We start from the raw sequence: 21,761 nt of genomic DNA on the forward strand, positions 1-21,761 counted from the left end.
TGACAGCGTCCCCCGAGCTTCGTTCCTTAAACCCGCAAACGACCCCCGTGTCGTGGGGAAGGGACGGCTGCGAAGGCCCCTGGGTGCGAATTTCGGTGCGTGGGGTCAAACGTGGCTGTAGTCTCGTATCTCCGGTTCCCTCCCCTAGAGGGGAATGTGCTCGGAGGGAACGGTGCTCGGAGCCCCGTGGGGGGAGCCTGGGGGCGATGGTGTGTCGCAGCGGCGGGGGGGGGAGCGGTAGTGTTGGTCTGAAGGCAGCAAAGCATGGGAGACCTTATCTTGTATTCACCTCTTCGTCTTCCTTGTGAACTTTTATGTGGCTTTTATCTTGAGAACTTGTACATCAAGTATTTTTTACCGTATGTGCTTTAGTGGTGCTCTCTTCTGTGTTGATTTTACATATATTATGTCAGATATATAAGGCGTTTATCTCCAACAACCTTTACAGTGTGTGCCGCTTCACAGCCTAATGCTGTTGTATCTATCTTGGTTTAAGGGTGTGAGCAAGATCAGGTTTGTAATAAATGACTTTTTGTTAGGCTGTCTGATTTAAAGGGTGGGGGGAGAGTAAAGTTTGGCCCTGGTTTGATAAATAAGGGTATAATAAGATTGTTCTGTGGTGATGTAATAGAAGGGAGCTAACCGTATTGGTGCTAGTGTGGGGGACAAGCAACACGAAGAAAAGCTTTTACCTTTACGAAGGTTTTCTAAAGCCCAGTGTCTGCACTGGCAGTGGTCTTCTGTATTATTCCAAAACCAACTGAAAGTGCTTTTGCAACAGGAACGTTTGTGAAGTGCACTAGGAAGCAGTATGTGTCAGCTTCGACGTGGCAGGGCTGCTGATCTCAGCGGCGGGCAAAGTGTCTGCGTCTTGCAGTGAGTACGCAGGACTTTCAAAAAGATCAGTTTTGTTTTCTGCGCGTCAAGCAGTAGTCTGAAAACTAGCAGTGCTGAGAGCAGAGGTCTCTACTGTTTGTTTTTTTTTTTTTTTCAGCTTTATATCCAAAAGTAGTACTTGTGTGGTGCATTGAAGAATGCAGTTTGATAAGAGAAGCAAAGTAACAGCTAGCTGCTGGCAAAAGGGTTGGCCCTGCTCTCTGCCCCTGTCTGTACCTGTGTTTGAGCACAACCATCTCTGGCTCCCAGGTGGACTGGATCAAGGTGTGCAAATGTCAGCTCTGTAGAAAAATGAGGTTCTTTGTGTCCCCTGAAGCTGGTGTTTGTAGTTTTAGGTGTTTGCCAGGAGGGGCTCTTTGGGCAGTGGGGAGGAGAAGGCAGCACAGCTACCTCGTTTGGCTACTGCAAGCTATTGGAAAGGCTTAATCACTTCTTAGGAAAGACTCAAACCAGCAGTGGTTCTATATGGGAGTTCTCAGCTGATAGCACAGATTGTAAAACCGGGTGATGATTTAATCCTGCCAGATATATCTGCTGTATGTATCGGATCCTCTAAATAATGTAACCTTGTAGGGGTTTCAGCTGTGAAGTGCTGTTTTCTGAAGAGGGGAGAGAGCAGTTAGCCCTAGAGACATGAGAATGATTAGTTGTGTTATAGAGATTCTTGGTTAGTTTTTTTATGTTTTGTTGAAGTAACTGTTCTCTCTGCTCTGAGGTGACCTATTCAGTGGAAACTGATAGTTGGAATAACTGTCTCGGGGGAGGGAAGGAGAGTAAAAAAACCTGTCTCTTTGACTTAAATATTCTGCCATTTCCTACTCTAATTTATTCTTTGAACCTGACTGGACACCAGGTGCCCACCGAAGCCCCCCCTCAGCTGGACAGGGGAGAGAAAATGCAATGAAAGGCTCGTGGATTTTTTTCATCCATCTTAAATACATTATCCCAAAGGTGCTCCCAGTGTCCCTGATGGGCTCAGCCTTGTCCAGAGGCGGTTCACTCTTGGAGCTGCCTGGCATCAGCTCTGTCAGACATGGGGAAAGCTGCTGGCAGCTTCACAGAAGCCACCCCTGTAGTCCCCCCACTACCAAAACCTCACCACACAAGCCCAATACAGTCAGTCCTTGATGAATTAATGTTTTCTACGTTAATTGTCCTCGTTCTGCTTCAGAAGCTGGAGTTGTTCAGATGGAAATGTATGTAATTCCGTGCACTCTTTCTTCCCTGTAAACCACTGCATTCCGGTCTCCCTGGGTCCTTGGAGCTTTCCTGAGCATCAGCAAAGTGGAAGTGACCTGATTCTGCCACCCTCCGCATTCAGAGAGCAACAATGAAAAATGTAACAGAGCAGCAGCCCTTTGGAGAGTCATTCCTATTAGGATAGAGGGCTCCCAAAAACCTGCGAGGGAGTTTGTTGAAAGCTTTTACTGCCAGGAGGCCAAGAAGGTGGCAGAGTAGAGGGCATCAGCCAGAGAGTTAAGTCTTTGTATAGTTGTCTTTCTGCTTCCCTCTGTTTATTAAAAAAATTTAATAAACCCCTCAGAATTGATTACTTGTCAGTCAAAAGTGGATCAAAAAATTATTACGCACAAATCCAAGGTAGCGACTTCATAAAATTATAACTTTCCCGGCATGGTATTCATCCCCTTCATCTTCCTCTGGCTTATGTGTCTAGATATTTCATTGCACGCTTAGAAATGTGTGGTATTTAGACACGTTCTGTATTTATTCAGTTTTCTTCCTATTGATTTGCCATGTAGTTTCCCCTTGAAAGTAACTCATCTTGGATTTTTATGGGAACTGAAATGTTTCAGAGAGGTGTTGTACATTTATATTTATTTCTAGCAAAGGCATGTTAAGATGAAGTTTTGTATTCAGGTATTTTTCCTGAATTTTTTTCTTAATTCTAGTCTTGCAAAATAGAAAAAAACTTGCAGAAGAATATTCTAAAGCAGGGGTTCTCAACCTTTCCTTCACCATGGACCACCTTTAAATACTTTTTGTGGCCACAGGCCACCAAGTCTGAATTCGAGATTTAAAGCACTAGACTGCATCAAATATTTATTTCAATTTTCTCATGAAGGGTCTTCAGATTTGGAGAGAAAGGGCAATAAGTTAATCTGTTAATGCACATGCTCCTATTACAATATTTTTATTGCAGTGATTCCATATGAATTTAAAGTAATAGCATCAGCACTCTTCTTACTCAGATGTCCCAGTTTGTGGTATTTTAACGTGCTAATTCTGAATTTGATGCCAATCATTAAAATTTGATGAAAAGTTTTTACAGTTCTTCTCCGCCTCCCTCTGGTTTGTCTGTGTTCAGTCACCATATATTTTTGTTTAGGAGTCCAGGATCACCACTTGGAGGAAGAGACTTCAGCCTTGTTGTGGCCCTAAAGAGGGCTGTTGGGTTAAGAAAATGTCTTTAAGAAAAAAAAAACACCTAGTTAAAGTGGGTCCCACCAACCATACTTGCACCAAATATACCATTATGGAGTAGCTGGTCTATATAACAAACTGCTTCAACCTAGATTTGAGAGAGTTATAAACACCTACAGCTGGTGTCTGTAACTGAAGGCTTCAGTCCTCTATGTGTTGTTCACTTCTACATCAACTCTTTAATCATAGGTTAGTTGCTTAATCTACATAATTGTCATAAAACAGCCTATCTGAAGGAATGTTATTATTTCCAGTTTATAATTTAGTGCAGAAACAATGAAATAATGATTTTTTTGTGGGTAATGGCTTGAAAAATTATAAGTAGTACGTGATTTTCCTGTTTTACTTTTGACTTTGGCTTCAACTTAAAATGTGTTCTCAGCTGCTTTACATTTCTCAATGGCAACAGCTTTCAAGTTGAGCTCATGGGGGGGTTTTTTGTCACTAGAGCAGTATAAATCCCAGCTGGGATTTGCCCACAGCTTGCCTTTCCATTTTCCTCTGCATGTACTCTCATGCAGGCATTCACAAATCTGCTGTGTTGGATACTTCAGTTACATTTGGCTGAGTGAAATCTTACTTCAGCTTTTGCATGTTTTCTTTCTCACAGAAACAAAATCGCTTGGATATAATTCTGAGTTTTGATTCTGGACCTGTGGAAGGTGTCCAGAGAAAACAGAGGAGCAGGTCAAACTTCTGCTCTTAATTGAAGACAGGTGGCTGCTAATGACCAGCCAACTGTATGGAAATTGGTGTTGGGTTATTTTTTGGACTAATTGGTGCTTTTTGTGTGTAGTGCTGGGGAAGGGGCAGCGTGGGCAAGCAGAGGGAAGCTGAGATTGTGGAAGGGGGAGCAAGGCCTATAGAATGGAACAGATGCAATAGAAGCTTGAAAATCAGTTGTGTGTTCTTGCTTTTTTGTTTTATTCTCTCTCTTCTAGATTCTTTTGTGTAATTGTATTTCCTTTAATCAACATGTTGGTTTTCTTTGCTTGCTGCATTATCAGCTAAATTGTAAAAAACAGCTCAAGAATGAGATTTGAAGTGGAAAAAAAGCTTATTGATAGTAGATCATTCTTGCTTAAGGGTTGAACATACACCTGTACATTGATCTTTCTCATGTCAGATTATCTGGCAAAATCAGTGTTTGGAAATTGCACTTTTTTTTTTTCCCCAACTAATCTGTATTAAATGGTTATTTTCTCATTTTGATGACTGTTAATACTGTAGTAACTCTCCCAATGTTATGGAAAGCTAGATGTGGATAACTACACCTGGAAATTTCTTACCTTGTAATAATGTACCTAAACTAATGGCAAAAGCATGTGAATTTTGTCTTCTGGCTGGAAATGACCATTGTAACGTTCTGATCTTGACCTCCCTGCCACGAGGCAATATTCAGATCCTAGAATGGTTTGGGTTAGAAGCGAGCTTAAAGGCCATCTAGTCCAACTCCCCTGCTACGAGCAGGGACATCTTCAACTAGCCCAGGTTGCCCAAAGCTCTGTCCAGCCTGGCCTTGCACCCTTCCAGGGAGGGGGCATCTACCACCTCTCTGGGCAACCTGTGCCAGTGTCTCACCACACTCACTGTAAAAAAATGTCTTCCTTCTATCTTCAGTCTATGAATCTGTAAGTGTATGAAGTCTGAGACCTTCAGTCTATGAATCTGTAAGGAGCAGATTGATACCTGTCAAGAACTTGTTGTAGACAATGATTTAAAGTGAGGATAGGGAAATTCAGGTGTTTGAGGTGAAAGCATTTATCAGATTTGAAAGAATTTATCTGAATAAGCCTTAGAGAATCTTCTCCCTTGAAAGAAGACTGCATATGCTTATGCCTAATATAACTGTGGTTCCAGGCTTAGTGCATTAAAATCTGGGCATGCCTTATTGGTTTTTTTTTTTCTTCTGATGTTCTTGGTGCACTGTCTGCTGCTGTGTTCCCATTGTCTCATGGCTGAAGTTTAAGCAGATGAGATTGATCTGGTGTGCTCAGAAGAGGTATCTTCTCCTTATGTTCCCTGAGGCAAGTGATCCCACTTGGTATCATCAGGTGGTGAGGACTGTGCTACCCTCAAGTGTAAGGACACTCAGAAACTCCGAGGGAAAAATGTCACCAAAGAAGAAAAAAATATGAATTGTATCTTTGAATGGTGGTCTGCCAGGTTGAGCACTCTTTTGGGCTGTGGGATGCAGAGCTTTCCACAAAGAAGTTTGACCCATATTCTTATCTCATTTCTTTTAATACTGTTTTAGTAATCTGAATATGGCCTGTTTGGGTTTTTATATAGATACAGAAAACCTTCCTTTAAAAAAAACCCAAACCTAACAACTTCACACATGCAGCTGAAGATTGAGTTAAACAGTTCTTATGTAACCTGAGTCTTAATGCATTTCCTTCCATTTCATCTTGAAACCAGTATTTTTAATTTACTAGATCTAGTGAGCTTGAGTCATTCATTGTCAGGAGGAAGAGAGAAAGCTTCCTGGAAGGCTGCTTCTGAAAACAGAAGTTTGATATTCAGGTTCAAGAAGTCAAATGTAATTGCTGCATCCTTGTCATCAGCCTTGGTCATCAAAATATCTAGAGAGGAGGGAGTAAGTTCCTTCAGACATTGTTTTAGCTTGTTGCCTTTATTCAAAAGGCTACTGTCCGTAGATGTTTTCATACCTTCCTAGTGGCAATGGACACATTTGAGAAAGAAACTGATATTAATTGCCATTGTCATGCTGTTAGTAAGCACAGTCTTTCTCTTTTCAGTGTTAGGAAAAAAAATGGTTGGGAGAGAACTGAAAGTAAGAGGTTTCAGAAAGGAGAAGGGAAGGACTGTTCATGCTTTGTGCACTGCTAGAGAAATTGTTGGAGCTAATTCAGAGCATGGTGACTGCTCTGCCTGGTCAGGTGAATGTCAGTACCCTGTGGTCTGTCCTTGGGGAAGCTTTAGAGGTATCTGTCTATAAACAAGATTTTTATGAGTTTCCTTAAAAATTGAAGTTGATTTTAGACTTCTATAGATTTTTTTTTTTTTTTTTGGACTGGAAAAGGGATTCTCCTGCATGCTGTTAAATAGCAGTTCTGTAGCGTGTCAATTACCGTGTATGTCAGTTTAATCAAATTCAGTTTTCATGTGACTTTACTTCAGTACCTGCCTGTTTGCTACTCATTCTCTAGGGAAAGAAAGAAAAACCTGTTTGACAGTTACCCAAGCTTTAATTGATTTAGTACTACAGTATAGCAATTATTATCAAGGCTGTGGGAAGCTGTGATATGTCAAAGACACTAATGTGCTTGTTTGTGACAATTGCATAATGGTAGCAATAAATGTCATACAAATGTAGCTAATTATCTGTATGAATACTCACACAGGCTGTCTTGAATTTTTTCAGAATGCTTGCTATCTGATATAATTTGTTTTATGGCTTTCCCCAAGAGCAGTTTGGTACTAATAATTTGCTATTGTTACAGACAGACTCCTTTTTGTATTACAGGCATTTTCTTCATTTTCTGTACAACTAGAATCTGAAAAGCACTGACAGTGCAGAAATCCGGATTTTAAAACTAACTGCATCATACTATTTTTGTTTGGATATTCTGGGGACTTGTTTGGATTTGAGAGATTCAGTAATGTGCATCCTTAGTGAATTTGTTGCAGTTAACTCTTCTAGAGCGATTGGGAATAATAAACCATATTATGAAATTGTGAATGGAAAAAGCAAGTAAAGTTAGTATGTCATTCTCTTTAGGAAGAAAAGTCTGCAAGCCAAGAAGGCAACCTGGTGTGAGTTGCATGTTTGCCTCCCTTGTTCTTCCTCTATGTTAAAGTGTGGTCAGCTGATGTGTGAAAGGTGACACTCTACCCAGCCCTAAATAATCAAGACTTACATGGCTGTGGATTATTGCAGTTGATTATGACAGGGGTGTATATCCCACTAAATCCTGGTATGTTTATGAATTCTTAGGCTAAAGTAGCAATTCTGAGGAAGCCTTCAGTTTGCCTTTTGTCTTTCTATGGCTCTGTGTTACCAGCTGTTGTGGTGGTCTCTCCGGCAGAAGAACTTCCAGGACACTAATATCTTCCCTTGGCCCTCCCTATTATTGTCTATAACTTGGTTTAATCGGAGTGGAGTTGGAAAGAGTTCTGGTGGTGCTCCAGTTGAGGCCACCCCTCGATGAGTGGGTTCAGTTTTGGGCCCCTCACCCCAAAAAGGCCATTGAATGACTCGAGCGTGGCCAGAGAAGGGCAACGGAGCTGGTGCAGGGTCTGGAGCACAGGTCTGCTGGGGAGCGGCTGAGGGAACTGGGGGGGTTCAGTCTGGAGAAGAGGAGGCTGAGGGGAGACCTCCTGGCCCTCTGCAACTCCCTGCCAGGAGGGTGCAGAGAGGGGGGATGAGTCTCTGGAGCCAAGGAGCCAGCGCCAGGCCCCGAGGGAATGGCCTCAAGCTGCCCAGGGCAGGGTCAGGCTGGCTCTGAGGAAGGATTTCTGTGCAGAAGGGGCTGTTGGGCGTTGGAATGGGCTGCCCAGGGCAGGGGGGGAGTCCCCGGGATCCCTGGAGGGGTTGAAGAGTCGGGCTGAGCCAGCGCTGAGGGATCTGGTGGAGTTGGGAACTGTAAATGTTGGGTTGATGGTTGGACTGGAGGATCTTCAAGGTCTTTTCCAACAGAAAAAAATCTTTAAAAACAACAAAAAAAGTGGTAGCCTGAAAACTCTTTCCTATTAATTTTTTTAGACACCTTTAGCTCAGAATTACTTTTAAACTTTTTTTACTGTCCACTTTTGATCAGTGCTTGTTTTTATCTGTAAAGCAGGCCTTCTCACCTTAGTTTTTGATTGTTGCATTGTCAGATTTGAAGACTGGGAGAGAACAGATTGGATGCTTCAGTGTTTTCAGGCATTTGAAACAACGTGTTCTTGCTGTAGTGTGTTTGGAGAAAGAAAAAAAAAATCCTGACCGTTAGAAGAGGAAGATGATAGTATTTAAAAAATCAATTAAATAGAAGGAAATGTCTGCAATAAAACTGATTTCAGGCTGGAAGGTAAACAATACTTTGAAGAGACATTATTTGGCTCGACAAAAGTCTTTGCATCAGTAAAAGTTGGTCTGTTTTCAGGAGCATGTGTCAGCTAAACTTCCTGTGGCAAAACCTCTTTACAGTGTCTGGTCAGCCAGATTGTGGCTTGGTTTCCCTTTGGCATGAGCTTGTCACTCAGAAGTCTCTTACTCACTGATGTGCTAACTGGACTCTTTGAAGTTGCTTTGAAGCTGCATCGTTTGCTTGAGGCTCCTTCTGATTTTTTTCTCTCTGCTCACATACTGATTCCCAATTGTTTCTAGAAGCTTTAATTTAAAGACAATCCCAAATTTTTCTTTGAGATGTCTGATTTTTTTCATCTAGTCAGTGCTCTGTTCTTAGACTTGATATATTTTTTAAATATTTTTTTGATGTGTTCCTTTATTAAAATGAGAGTTCTTAAACTCTTGCCACATCTCATCCTATGCAGATACGTCAGACTCCCCACACTGATGAAAAAGAGCCTCTTAGCATTTCCCCGAAGTGGTTTTATCCTTAATTGTTCTCTGGTCTTTGTTCTTTAGCCCTTATACTGCTGATGTGAAGTAGGTCACACATTTCCTGAAGAGAGCTAAAAAAACCCACCATGGGGTTGGCAATAGGTTTGAGCTGAATTACATCAGATTGTGAAGTGAGTGCTCTTGAGTTAAGATCAGAAAATTAAACTTGAAAATTATTCTTTATCCCTATTCTTTTGCAGGCAGATTCCTGCCTCTGCTAGAAGATTTTTTGAAATTATTGCAAACTATTGGTGATAGCAAAAGCATACACTAGAGCTTTCACAAATTTCCATTTGTGGAGTTTGCATTAGCCATCGTTTCCAACTCTTAAGTGATTGAAGTACTACTCTGTAGTTGTATCTTGCTCTTATTATGAGGATTATTTGAATGTGTGCTTCTTTCAATCTCCATAAATTCAGATCAAATGCTAAGTGTTTGTAGTAGTTGTGAGCTACAAAATCTCTTAGACTACTTACTTAGAATAACAAAATTCTGAGTCTTTGAGCCCTGAGGTTGTTTTAGGATTGTGAGTTTATTTATGGGTGTAGGTATTGAAGGAGAAGAGCACTTTAATTTCATAAGAATAACCTTGTTGTAGCATCTCCTGCAGCCTACAAAGGTGTGTGTTGCCCTGTATTATGTGACTGCAGTGCCAACTCTCCCCTCACAGTGCTGCCACCGAACTGCCCAAGCCGTAGGTCACAGAATTCAAGGCTGTGTATTAAAAATCCCCATTGTGGATCAAAAATGTACTTGCATCAGGTATTTTCCTTTGTGGAAAAGCTCTTGTCAATAAACTCCACCTATGTGCTTCAGTTAGTAGTGTTATAGTAGTTTGTGGGGCTGTTTAGTAAGCAGTATAACTAAAATTATGAGAAAACGTTATGCAAGGTGACTTTTCTGCTTCAGCAAAAGAAATTCAAACTCTTTACTAGATGTGGGACCTTATCTGCCTCTTTCTCTTTTTCCTATAGGTATAACGCATGTGCCAGGTGTTACAGTGGGTGCCACAGGCTGTTGTGCTGGGCACAACTTCTTAAATTGCCATAATTTAGGTTGCCACTGCTTGTCTTGTCTGTAGGTTAAAGGTTCTGACTGTCAGGCAGGGATGCTGTGTGGCAGGCCAGTAAGATGTCTGAAACTGGAACACAGCTCATCAGCTGGTGAGCCCACTGGAATTTACAGTGCAGTCCTTGAAACCCTTCATTCAAACAGTAACTTCCAGTGAAGACACTACTTTTAGTATCAATAAAGTATTATCCATGTGCATGGTTTTTAATATCTGGTGTTGGATGTGTCACTGGTGTGATGGTCTTCTATTACAGCAACAGACATTCAAGCAATAGAATAAAAATCTTGCAGCTGAGATGGTGAAGCACTGGGGTACCCTCCTGAAGGGCGTATATGGGATTTTTGTTGGTAAAGGTTACACAAGCAGCTATGAGGAGTGTTGCAAATACAGGTTAGTTCTGCTCTGTGGTCAGCAGCACAAGTTAGGACTTTGTCCTTCAGGCAGTTGTTTTTGTGATTTTTTTTTTTTTTTTTTTTACCCCCTGAAATTGCAGAGGAGAGAAGTTGTTTCTGTGCTTATTTAGAAAGATCTGGACTTCTGCACTGTTTGTGATAGTCAAAATAATGATGCCTGCTCCTTTTTAATATATTTTGTTGCACAATTGAAGGATGGTATTGACCACTCTATCTTGGGGATAGGATTTGTAAATTAAGGCTAGATATTGGTAGGATTTGTGGGTGAAAAACTCATTTGTCCCCCACAAACTCTTAATCACAACAGAGAAATTGTTCTTGCATTTCTGTCAAACTGTCCTTCAGAGTGTTGAAACTGTTACTTAAATGATGAGCACAAGCAAACTCTTGCTTTTCAGACGTCGCCATGCAGAGTGCCAGTGGGCCATGGAGAGAGCAGCCATTATCTGCCGTTGGACATGGTTGCAGGCTCAAATCTCCGATTTAGAATATCGAATAAGACAGCAGACAGATATATACAAGCAACTTCGTGCTGCCAAGGTAATTTTAGCTTTCTGTTTTATGACTTGGGAGGTTCTCTGGAAGCTATTCACAGGCTATTTCTTTAGCAGAATGGTATTTTCTCTGTAGAAATGAAGGTGAGGGCAAAAAAGCTTTAGAGCTTTTGAGTTAGTCCCGTACCAGTAAGAGGTGCTACTTTTATTTTTTGAGGGCTGTGATTTCTGTCTACTTCACAAAAATTACAGTAAGAGCTTGCTGAGGGAGGAGGGGCTTGATTTCATCATTGTGTGCAAGCAGAGCAGCTCATTAGTGGAACAGGGCTCCACAGTGGTATAAGCCACCAAGTTGGTCCTTGCAAGTGTTGATTTCTAAACGGGCATAGTACCAGGGAACCATCAGAGTACCATTATGTTTCAAGCCTTGATGCCTGCTGGAAAGTGTCACCGTTTAAAGCATGTGGATCTTTAAATCTCAGAATGCTGTGTACACACGTTTTTTGCTTTTCTTCTAGGCCATGACCTTTTAATGTTTCACTTCAATATCTGAGAAGCATTATGCTAGAAAATAGATAGGATGAATACTCATTTCTTGTATAGTATATTTATTTCTGTGTGACTAGATTTCCGGGGGGAGGGGGAGCTTTCTGTCTTCAAAACTTGCAATGTGTTCTGGGGGTTCCCCTTTCATGAGCCTCTTGGTCCACTACAAAACTCTCTGGAAACACTTGAGTCAATTCTGTCAGGGTGCTTCTGAACTTTTGAAATCACTCTCATGTTCCAGTTTGAAGTTATTTAAGTCTGGCTTTTCAGTGCAAACTGCAAAGCTCATTTCCCTAGAGTTGGCGGGGGGCGGGGAGCAGGATGTGAGGATTTTTACTGGGCTTGAGTGTTTTCCTTCCTCATGCCCTTTGTCTGGAAGGAAAAGGGTTTTAAGTATTGTACTTACTGCATATGTGTGTGTTTTCTCTGGATAAATGCACTTTCCTTTTGCATCAGCTTTTGTAAATCAAATATGTTGGGTGATTTTTGATAAATTTAAAACTTACAATTCCACTGGGGCATAATGTGTCCCGGACAAAGAGCGGTGCCTGTACAGCTTTACTCCTTTGTACACTTTCGTAGGTGCTCCTGCAAGATCTGAGGTGAGGAAAGCCTTAATTTGTTGCTGTTCTTGGCTAGGATTGCCAACAAGAGGGTCAGTCAGACCTGCTTTGAGGGGAGCCTTAGGCTAGGTGACTTCCAGGTTTACCTTCTGATCTAAATTGCTCTTTGATTCTACTCTATGGAAAATAATGATTCTATGCTATGGAAAATAATGACTCCTAACAGCCCTAGACTTTGATAACATTATTCTCCATTGCAGCACAACAAGATGAGGGAGAATACTAACTTTTCAGATGCTTTGGCTCTTTTTTAAGTAACTGGAATTTATCTTAGCTGTATTTTTTTTACCAAATTAGCTTATGATTATCTTTAATTCACTGTGAAGCAGTTACTGTTTTCAAGCAATTATGATGTTTATACAGATGTGAATGCAAATGTGTGAAATACATTATGCAGAAAAATTAACTTATTCTTTTCCATTCACAAGTATGTATGCAATTATAGCACAGGTGCTATAAAGTGTGAACTACACAGTGAATAACATTATATTTCCCTGTAAGGGTTGCTAACTTTCCAGCTACTTCCCATCTCTTCTTTTAAAGAAATATTTTGCTAGTGTGAGAAACTAGTAAGCTGCTGTTGAGCACAGAGAAGCTAGTCGAGAAAGAGGTTGGTGTGTAGGGCATTGTGTGTGTGCTGCAAGGCACACGCTGGTGCGGATGAAGAGGATGTGTGTGGTGGGAGCAGAACAAACTGAACAGCAGAGCGGCCAGGTCTCCTTGCCCGTTATAAAAACGGAAATGAAATAGGGAGGATGGTAGCCTTAATCATGGCAATCATCACCTTTTGAGCAGTACTCGTTATACTGCCGTGTTATTCTGAATAGTCTATGTTCTCTAGTTGCAATCACCCATGTTTGCTGGTCCATGACCAATGATACCAAGCGAGTAATGTTCTGTGGGCACTGTTGTGCCTTGATTTCCTTTTTGCTGATCTCAGTTATACCTCCTTGTAGCTGTGAGCAGAGCTGGAGAAACCAGCATGTTAATTATAAGCCATGGCTGTGGACAGCTCTTCTAGGAAAAACAAACAGCACTGATGTTGACCTAGTAATGTATCCTCCTTAAATTGCTTCCCCTAGGTTGGAGAGCTTCATTAATTCAAAATGTAACTCCTAAGTAGTTTGTTTTTCTTTTAATGTATACTTAAGAAATATTTTTTGTATTGTGGCTTCCATGAGTGGAATTTGGTGTTGCTTTTTATCCCCAGGGCCCAGTAGTCCTTGGTGGTGACCATCAGCCTGGAAACCTAATGAAGAAGCAAGACCAGTTGGGTTCTGTGTCACTGGTGACCTCCAGAAAGAATAAGTGGATCTCGCCTTCATCTTCTGTCCCAAGGTGCCCTGCAGGAGATGCTGTGCCTTCCCGTTTCCTGTATAATATGCAGAAGCAGGTCAGTAATCAAGAAACACGTAATTTTGCAGTGATAGAAGTGAAGAAAGAAACTTCTATTAAAGCAAGTCTTAAATTATCAGCAGTTTATAAATCACATTTAAAAATTTGGTTTTAATATGCTATTTTAACATTTCTTTAGAACTCATTCTTGCTGTTTTTTTCTCATCTATTAATGCATTAGCTGATTACAGTTTACTATACTCTGTATTTGACGCAGCTGAACTTGCTTCAACTTATGCTTTAAAAAAGCTCTTGTACTTCCATGTATTCTTAGTCCTCCAAAATTAAACAAAGGAAAAGACAACCACAAAACAAAGAAACCTACCCCAGAAATCTATTGTGAATGTTAACTTACTGTGCAAGGTCTGTGAATGGTGACTGAGTTTGCCGTCATGAAAAAACCCTTAAACCAGTATTTGGGATCACTTCAATTTCTGATCTTAAACTGTTGCTAGAGTCTTGGTGTTGATGGCACTTTTTTGCATTGTTTGTGTATGATGGTTTTAAAGACCTTTTCAAAGGATTGACTTTAAGTGGTGTTCAGAACCTGTTTTTTTGGGGGTGGTGGTGGGTGGCTTCTGGTCACCAGGCCAAGGGACTTATAGGTACTTTCAGCCTTAATTTCTGTGAAGGGTCAACTGTCACAAGCTGCAGGTGTAGAGCAGGGAAAATACTCATGTTTCAGAGGACACAAAAAAAAATAAGACTCCTCCTTTTCTTGAAAGCCCACTTCAACTTTTTCTGTTGCAAATTTTGAGGGGAAGATGCTCTGATATGTCTAAGGGTAAGCTGCAGAATCTGAATACTGTGTAACTGAGCTCCGGTGGGAACAAAGGTGACTGTGCTTGATAGATTCAAGATGAACATGGGATGATTCACTGTTTTTTTCATTGTATGATAAATATCTACTAAAAGAAAGTACAGAGTCAGTAATTGCATTCAGACCTGAAATATTCTGTGACAAAATTACATTGTTCAGAAAGGGAATAAAAAAGTTAATGGAGGCTCTACTAACTGAATGCTGTGTTCTGGATACAGTCCGTGACTCAGTAAATTACTGTATTAATTATTTGACAAGGAGATGCTTCCTTCAAGGGAGGAAGCTGTGACATTGATAGTGCAGTACTCCTGTTGCTCTCTTGCCTTTGTGGGGGTTTGTTGTTTAATGCTAGTGTAGATATATGCATGCAGTGAACTGCGGGTATGGGGTTTAATGATGTGGAAATCAAAAGTGTAGTGACACTTCAGAATTGTGTCAAATGAGTGTGTGTTTAACATCGAATGTTCTTAAATAACACCGGTATTTCGTTAACACCAGAAATATTCTATGAAACTAGTACAGCATATAGTACAGTCTAGTGGAAAAGGCAGAATAGCTCAAAAATTGGGCCATCTTGCTCTGAAAATAGTCTCCAGCTTAAGAGAACTAAGCTCTCTTTTGTTACTTATTTTGTGATGTGTAAGAACATTTAGAATAGACTTTGGGTTGATTTGGAGGTTGTTGCGTGAAATACAATTGAATAAATGACACGTGATTGATATGTTGGGCCTACATAATCTCAATATTAGAATTACAAAGTGTTTGTTAGATTACTCTTTGTTTTGTTTTCTCTCTCCACTCATCCTTCTTCAACTTCATTGACATATTAAGCTTTACTGAGTCTGAGATTCCATTTTTTTTCCTCTTGCAGAGCTCTCATCTTACACAACCTTTAAGAAACCCTGCATGTCAAAGGCCTTCCTGCACCCCCATCAGTGGATGTCCAGCACCCCTCAGAGCCTGCACCACGTCATCCCGCCAAGTCAACAGAGTGTTTAACTGGTTAGTTCTCCTCTTCTCATAGGTTGATCAAAGTAATTTCATATTTAAGGCATTGGGGATAATGCCTAAGAAAGGGAACTCTAGCGAAAAGATTTCTGTATGTACAGTTCAGTTGTAAAAATTTGAAATAGGTATGCATGTCTGTTGGGATTCTAGAGGGGAATTTCTTGCAAGAAGTAATACAAAATTACCAGTTGTGATTTATTGTGTAAAAGAGCAAAACCAAAACCATAAAACTACCAAAAACTACATCATCTCTATATGATGTTGCCTGTTTTGCAAGCAGCCTGTTGGAAGATATTACCTGCTTTTTGTGAACAGGTGACCAAACTGTATCTTGCCTCTCTAGGTTAAGATGGAATGCTATACAGCATCCTGGTGACCTGATTTTTTTTTAACAAGTGGATTTCTGAGCTTTTTCAGTCTCTTTCCCTGCACAGAATGTAGAACATATTTTTCTGCATATTAATTTTAAGTATATGCTGCATATTAATTTTAAGTATATGCTGCATATTAATTTTAAGTATATGCTGCATATTAATTTTAAGTATATGCTGCATATTAATTTTAAGTATATGCTGCATATTAATTTTAAGTATATGCTGCATATTAATTTTAAGTATATGCTGCATATTAATTTTAAGTATATGCTGCATATTAATTTTAAGTATATGCTGCATATTAATTTTAAGTATATGCTGCATATTAATTTTAAGTATATGCTGCATATTAATTTTAAGTATATGCTGCATATTAATTTTAAGTATATGCTGCATATTAATTTTAAGTATATGCTGCATATTAATTTTAAGTATATGCTGCATATTAATTTTAAGTATATGCTGCATATTAATTTTAAGTATATGCTGCATATTAATTTTAAGTATATGCTGCATATTAATTTTAAGTATATGGAGAAGTAAATCTTGCCTGTCCTGTTGGTGAAGAGTTAACTTAGCCTTTCAAGTCTTGCCTCGAATCTGTAATAAAAAAGATATTACGGATCAATTGCTTCTTAAATACTGAGGGGAGAGGGGTGGTAATTACTACATAAACTGGAAGCTCTCCTTCTGTCATGCAGTGTTTAACTAGCGTTCAGTTTGGTTTAATAACTGGGGATATATGTCCTGTGCAAGCAGTCAGTGGGCTTCAAGAAGCTTGGTAGTAAGAGGCAAACTTTAGTCTGTAAATTTCTGAATAAGCTTTTCATCCCATGGAGTACTGGATGTATCAGTTTAGAGAAGCTCTCTGGAAGATACAACCCAGAAATGTGCTAATTGTCCCGATGATTTACCATGCTGTTCTTCCAACTGATCCATTTTCATGTAGAGCTTTGTGGTATCTCCTTGGGTTGTCAGCTGTTCTCTTTCAGAAGTTTTTATTCTTACTTCCTTCCCTTCTATTTCACTTCTCTAAAGATTTCTCCATCTATTTTTACCTTATTCTTGGGATGGGGGAAAGGGAAGAATTAGTGCTGCTTCAAAAAAAGCCAAAAAACTCACTTCTTCATACTGTGTTTGATCCTGTGTAAATTGGATAACGTGATAGGGAGGGAGGGATATAAATCCAATACAGACAACACCACAGTGAAACTTGCACTGAAATCTTACGGTGAAAATGTTCCTTCCCCCACCAGATCCACGCTGCTTTCTCGGTTCTTTCTCGTAAGCAGATGACTGCAACTAGTTTTACTTTCAGGCCTTCATCCCTGACAAAGAAGGGGCTCAAATGAAGTTTGTCCTTCCCTTATCAACTTAGTTTACATCTAGCAAAAAACCTTTCAGTCTCCAGTCCTGGATGCTTGTAGACTTTAGAAGATCTGCAAAACATATATAAGCATGTTTAGTTTAAGGAGGCATACATGCCCAAGATGACAGGTTGGCACTTCAAATTAAATTGAGTAAAATTTGATGCACGTACCACTTTTATTTCTTGAGGAGTTTTCCTTACATTTTCTGCAAAGTCGTCACCGTCATTCCATTTTCTGTGAAGCTACTGAGAAAGCAGGATACAGTCTGCATCATAGAAAGATTTGTTGAAGCTGCTAAATACACTGGGACGGCCTAAGCTAAGTGTGGTTTGAGCTGAAGGTGCAGGGAGAGCCTGCTGAGAGCACTAGGGTACATGTTGTATGTACTTGCCCAGTTCTTACACTCATTTTCTAGACATCCCCTCAGGGCCACTGCGTTTTATTTCCTGCAGAGCCACCTGTTTGCTGTTCTTCTGTTAATGTAGGCAGATCCTCCTGGCCACATCTTGCCATTGCCATCGTGGTGGCTGAAGAACAAACCACTTGAGCACAGATGGAGCCAGCCCTGTTCAAAGCAAAGCTTCCCTTGGCCCAGGCCATGCTGGCACAGCGGGGAGCTGCTTTCAGCCTCCCGGCGGCCAGAGGCACCTTGGCACTTGGTGGCCTGGACTCACCCGCTTGTGACAGGACGTGCCTGGCAATGTGAAGCATCTGTGTCTGGGCTGCTGCACCCTTATTCCTCAGTTCCATCTCAGGGCTGCTGATGCTGGGTGGAACAACTTCTGAGATCTCCCAGTCACCACCAAGCCTCCTCTGCACCCCTTTGTTCTTGTCTGTTTTCAGCCCAGCTGCCCCACAGGGTACTGAGTGAGATGGACCTTTGGTCTGATCCAGCGTGATCATTCTTGCAAGTCAGCACCTTCTTCTGAGGTGCCTGATGCTCTCATAATTTGATTGAGCTTTAGTCTCAGGGAGTTGAAATTGGACTAATCACAACAGGCAGAGGCTTTAAGCTGATGCATTGCCTAATGAAATAAAACATCTTGTGGGGTTTTTTTTAGGGAAGAGGTTTGTCTTCTTCCATAGATGACTTCAGTAAATGTTTTTCCAGTAGAACTAGCTTGCATTTTAACAGTGGTAGTTTCAGCCCAGAATTGATTGGACTGCAGTAGGGTGAGGGAACAAAGTATAGATTATTCAAAGCAGACACTTAGTTCTGTGTTTCTGCTACAGTGATTGATAGGTTAATGAATTCTTAGATTAGTCCTGAGCTTGAAGCAGTAACATTGCTAATCTTCTGAAAGTAGGTTCTTTAGTAGTTGTGCTTTTATTCTCAGCTAAATCTGCAGATAATAAACCCCACTTTCTCTTGACTTACATTGTAGAAATCCAGAGGATTCTGGAAGTATTACACCAAGTTCTAAATGTCTAAATCTGTTTAAATGGCTATTTTAATCCATAGTTACTTGCAGTGTTGTGTAGTGGGTCTCTGTCATACTTGAGGAGTTAAGTCATCTTAAACCCAGCTGAAATACCACTTTCTGCTTCTGTATTCCGTGGAATATGTTATGCTTGCTGCCTCTGCAATGAATCTTCTTAATTACAAGTAAGGCATTGTATATTTTATTATACCTAAGTTAGCAATTTTGATAAAACTCAATTGGCAGTGCATGGTTCTGCCTGTGAAAAACCAAAAGGCTGAGGAGTTGGGATGGCATGGGTACCAGGTAGTCACTGTTCCTTACATAATGTGGGCTCTGGCCAGGCCTCCAGTGTCGGGCTCTGAGGTACAGCGAATTCCCTGAAAGGTCTGAAGAGGAAGAAGTAGAGGAAGCTTGAAGCCTCTCCCTCCCTGGGAGGAGCACCTCCATATTCCCCTTATCAGGAGTGCAGGTGAAGTTCTGATTCTGTGGAGTGTGATTGCTGACTGTTGTGCTGCAAACAGCCACTGCTTTGCTGGCTATGCTTGAACCAGCCGCCACCACGGTGTGAAAACAGGAGCCAGAGACCAGCAGGGTAATTGCCAGGATCCTTCTGTTTTACCAATGAGCTTTGCTTTTTTGTTTAGGTTTGATCGTGTTAATTCAAACTTGTTACCATGCATCACTGTAGCCTGTTTTTGCAAATAGGGGATTACATGGTGTTTTCATGAATATCTTAAGCACGGTCTCTTCAAGTTGACTTGAAGGGTTACAAGTTCCATAAGGTGAAAAGACTGTGCTTAAGATATTGACAAAATGGCTTTCTTGTTTTCTTCTGGTGCCTAGATGCTTTTAAGACTTTTTCAGTGTTCTTTACTTCTCTGTAGAATTGGCTGGGTGCTTGCGTTGGGAAGCAGTTCCCTAATAGGCAGACTTTGGGAAAATCATTGAGGACTCTTCTTGCATCCAGCTCGCATCCCAAGATAATACTCAAACTGGAATTATACAGATACTAGGAATTCATTTGGACCTTGTTAAGGAAGAGACCAAGCGTTTTTGAGTGTATACACAGAATCAGGATTTCCATTTTGGAACTTGTAAAACTAAATTCCAGTGGATAGTTCCTGTGTGGTGTAGTATGATCTGTCTTTGAGCACTCCTAAATGAGTAGCTATATGTAACATGATCCCCAAATTTAAATATTTTGTCTCTTCAGATCTTTTTTTTGTTAAATCATGCTCTGCTTGTGTTGGAAGCACTGTCTGAGATAGCTTGTCTGTTTCTGTTAGTCCAGTAATGGCTTTTGAAGTTTCTGCTTCTCTTGGAAGGAAAGCTGTATCTTGTGTAGACTTGAAAGCATGGATTTTTACAAGCTATGCCATATATTTTTAAAGTTTTGTAATACAGAGATTTATTCAGGAGTCAGAAGAGAGTAAGAGCCCGTGAATTCCTCCGTACATAACTTTGATACATTGAACTTCCTGTTTAACACAAAAGGTAACAAATTTCTCAAACTTTCTTATTCCCAAGAGCTCCTTGGAAGGTATTGAGACTCTGTTAGAATGCACTTGAAGAGTACAAGTTCTGGGACCCCTTGAATGCAAGTTTAAAAGCGCTCTCCGACACTCTTAGATCCCTGAGTGATCTGTGATAAGATGAAAAAAACCTGATTTTCCTAGCTGGGTTATCCCTCACTTTTATAGGATTGTTGGGTATATTCCTAACTAAAACTTCACAGTGGAAATCTAATGCTATTATATTTTGTGAGAATAAGCAGACATATTGAGAATTTGCAAGTAAAATTACCATATTTATAACTTTTTCCACACTATTCAGGTGTGGAATGCTATACAATTAAAAAAAAAAAAGCATTAGAAGTTCATTGTCTTTGTGTGACAAATAACAATAGGGCGGATGCCAACACAGGAGTGAGTATGGGTTTTTGGTGGACATGAAGCCAGTAGCTGTGGTTCTGGCCACGCATCTTCTCCTTTCCTTGTTGTTCCACTTCCCTGGAGTGAGAGTGGCAGTGAGCTGTAGAGCCTGGTTTCAGAGGCTGAGACCAATCCTCCTGGCTGTTACAACGTCTTGTTAAATGGTCACTGTTCAGGTGGGATGGCCTGTGTGCGTCCCACTGCAGTAAGTTCTTTCTGGTTTGGGCAGTGATGTCTCATCACAGTAACCCTTTCCCCCTCATCCCACAACCAGAGCTGCCTACTGTGGAAGTTACTGTGGTTTTGGAATTGTTCGGGTCCAAAACATACCAATTCTGCTGCAAACCTGTGTTTCCTGTGTAGGGCAGCAGGAGGCATGAGGCCACTGGGAAACAATAGTCTTGTGCAGATCTGTAGACTTCAGAGGTTCATCTTATCTGTTATCTAGAACTAGTTCAGTTTCACTTACAGAATGTTGGTGCTGTATATTTTTTGTGGAGTACTTTCTTACTTGCATTTTGCCTCTTACTGTTGTCTATAAAATGTTATCTTCCTGGTTTGTGTGGTTAAGAAGAGGTGATTGGGGAAATTTGGGTCTCTAAGCACATCTTTTCCTACAGATGTGTTTCCTCGTGTTTATAGCTGAATAGGATTTGGCTTATAAACTGAAAACAAATGGATGACAGTATAGAATGATCTGACTTGGATATAAATCAGCAGCTCTTAATTTTGTGAAGAATAGCAGAGGTGGGGAGGCCTGTGTTTTTTCTTGTTCTAAAGCCTTGTTACCAATGAGTACCTCAGGTCAGTGTCTGGTGATGTGCCTGATTCCTGCCTGGCCGTCCAACGGTTTGGTGTGGAGTTGGAATATCCGACTAGAATCTTTCTGGTTCACATGACAAAAATACAGATTTTAAACTCCTAATTTTAGGAGAATGTTTGCTGTGCAAACCAAGAAAAAAAAAATCCTTCTTGATTGGAACCAACAAATGTGACAGATAAATTAAGTTTTTAAATGATAATATGAATGTGTGACCAGTTACAAAAAGATCTTTCAAAAAAGCACTGTTTTACGGGTGGTTCCAGAAGAAGAATATCCTGCAAGGCCGTAAACTTGTATCTGTTTATTGAAATAAAACATTAGATTTTACCATAACCCCATGGTGAACAGAGAAATAAAAAGAATGTTTGCCAATGTTTTTAGGTTTAATGGCTGTCTTTATGGGAAGTAAATGACTTTGTTATTATCAGATGATAAATTGAGCTGCTGGCTGAAGTTTTGTTGGAGAAAGAACATATGTTATTAGAGGCTACTGCATCTGGCTCTTAAGGCTTCCTGCCTTTCACTGATGAAAATATAGCTGTTAAGGCCCTTCAGTG

At 40.5% G+C, this 21,761-nt stretch overlaps 1 protein-coding gene across 1 annotated transcript in view; it reads left to right on the forward strand.

Moving 5' to 3' along the window:
- LOC141956723 (KAT8 regulatory NSL complex subunit 1-like) overlaps nucleotides 1-21,761 on the forward strand; it is a 35,328-nt gene that overhangs the window by 611 nt on the left and 12,956 nt on the right. Inside the window, exons 2-4 of the mRNA XM_074897525.1 lie at nucleotides 10,795-10,936; nucleotides 13,270-13,452; nucleotides 15,146-15,276. Coding sequence (XP_074753626.1) covers nucleotides 10,795-10,936; nucleotides 13,270-13,452; nucleotides 15,146-15,276 — 456 coding nt within the window. The remainder of the gene's footprint in view (nucleotides 1-10,794; nucleotides 10,937-13,269; nucleotides 13,453-15,145; nucleotides 15,277-21,761) is intronic.

The sequence above is a fragment of the Athene noctua genome, chromosome 2, assembly GCF_965140245.1.
Source record: "Athene noctua chromosome 2, bAthNoc1.hap1.1, whole genome shotgun sequence".
Lineage (NCBI taxonomy): Eukaryota > Metazoa > Chordata > Aves > Strigiformes > Strigidae > Athene > Athene noctua.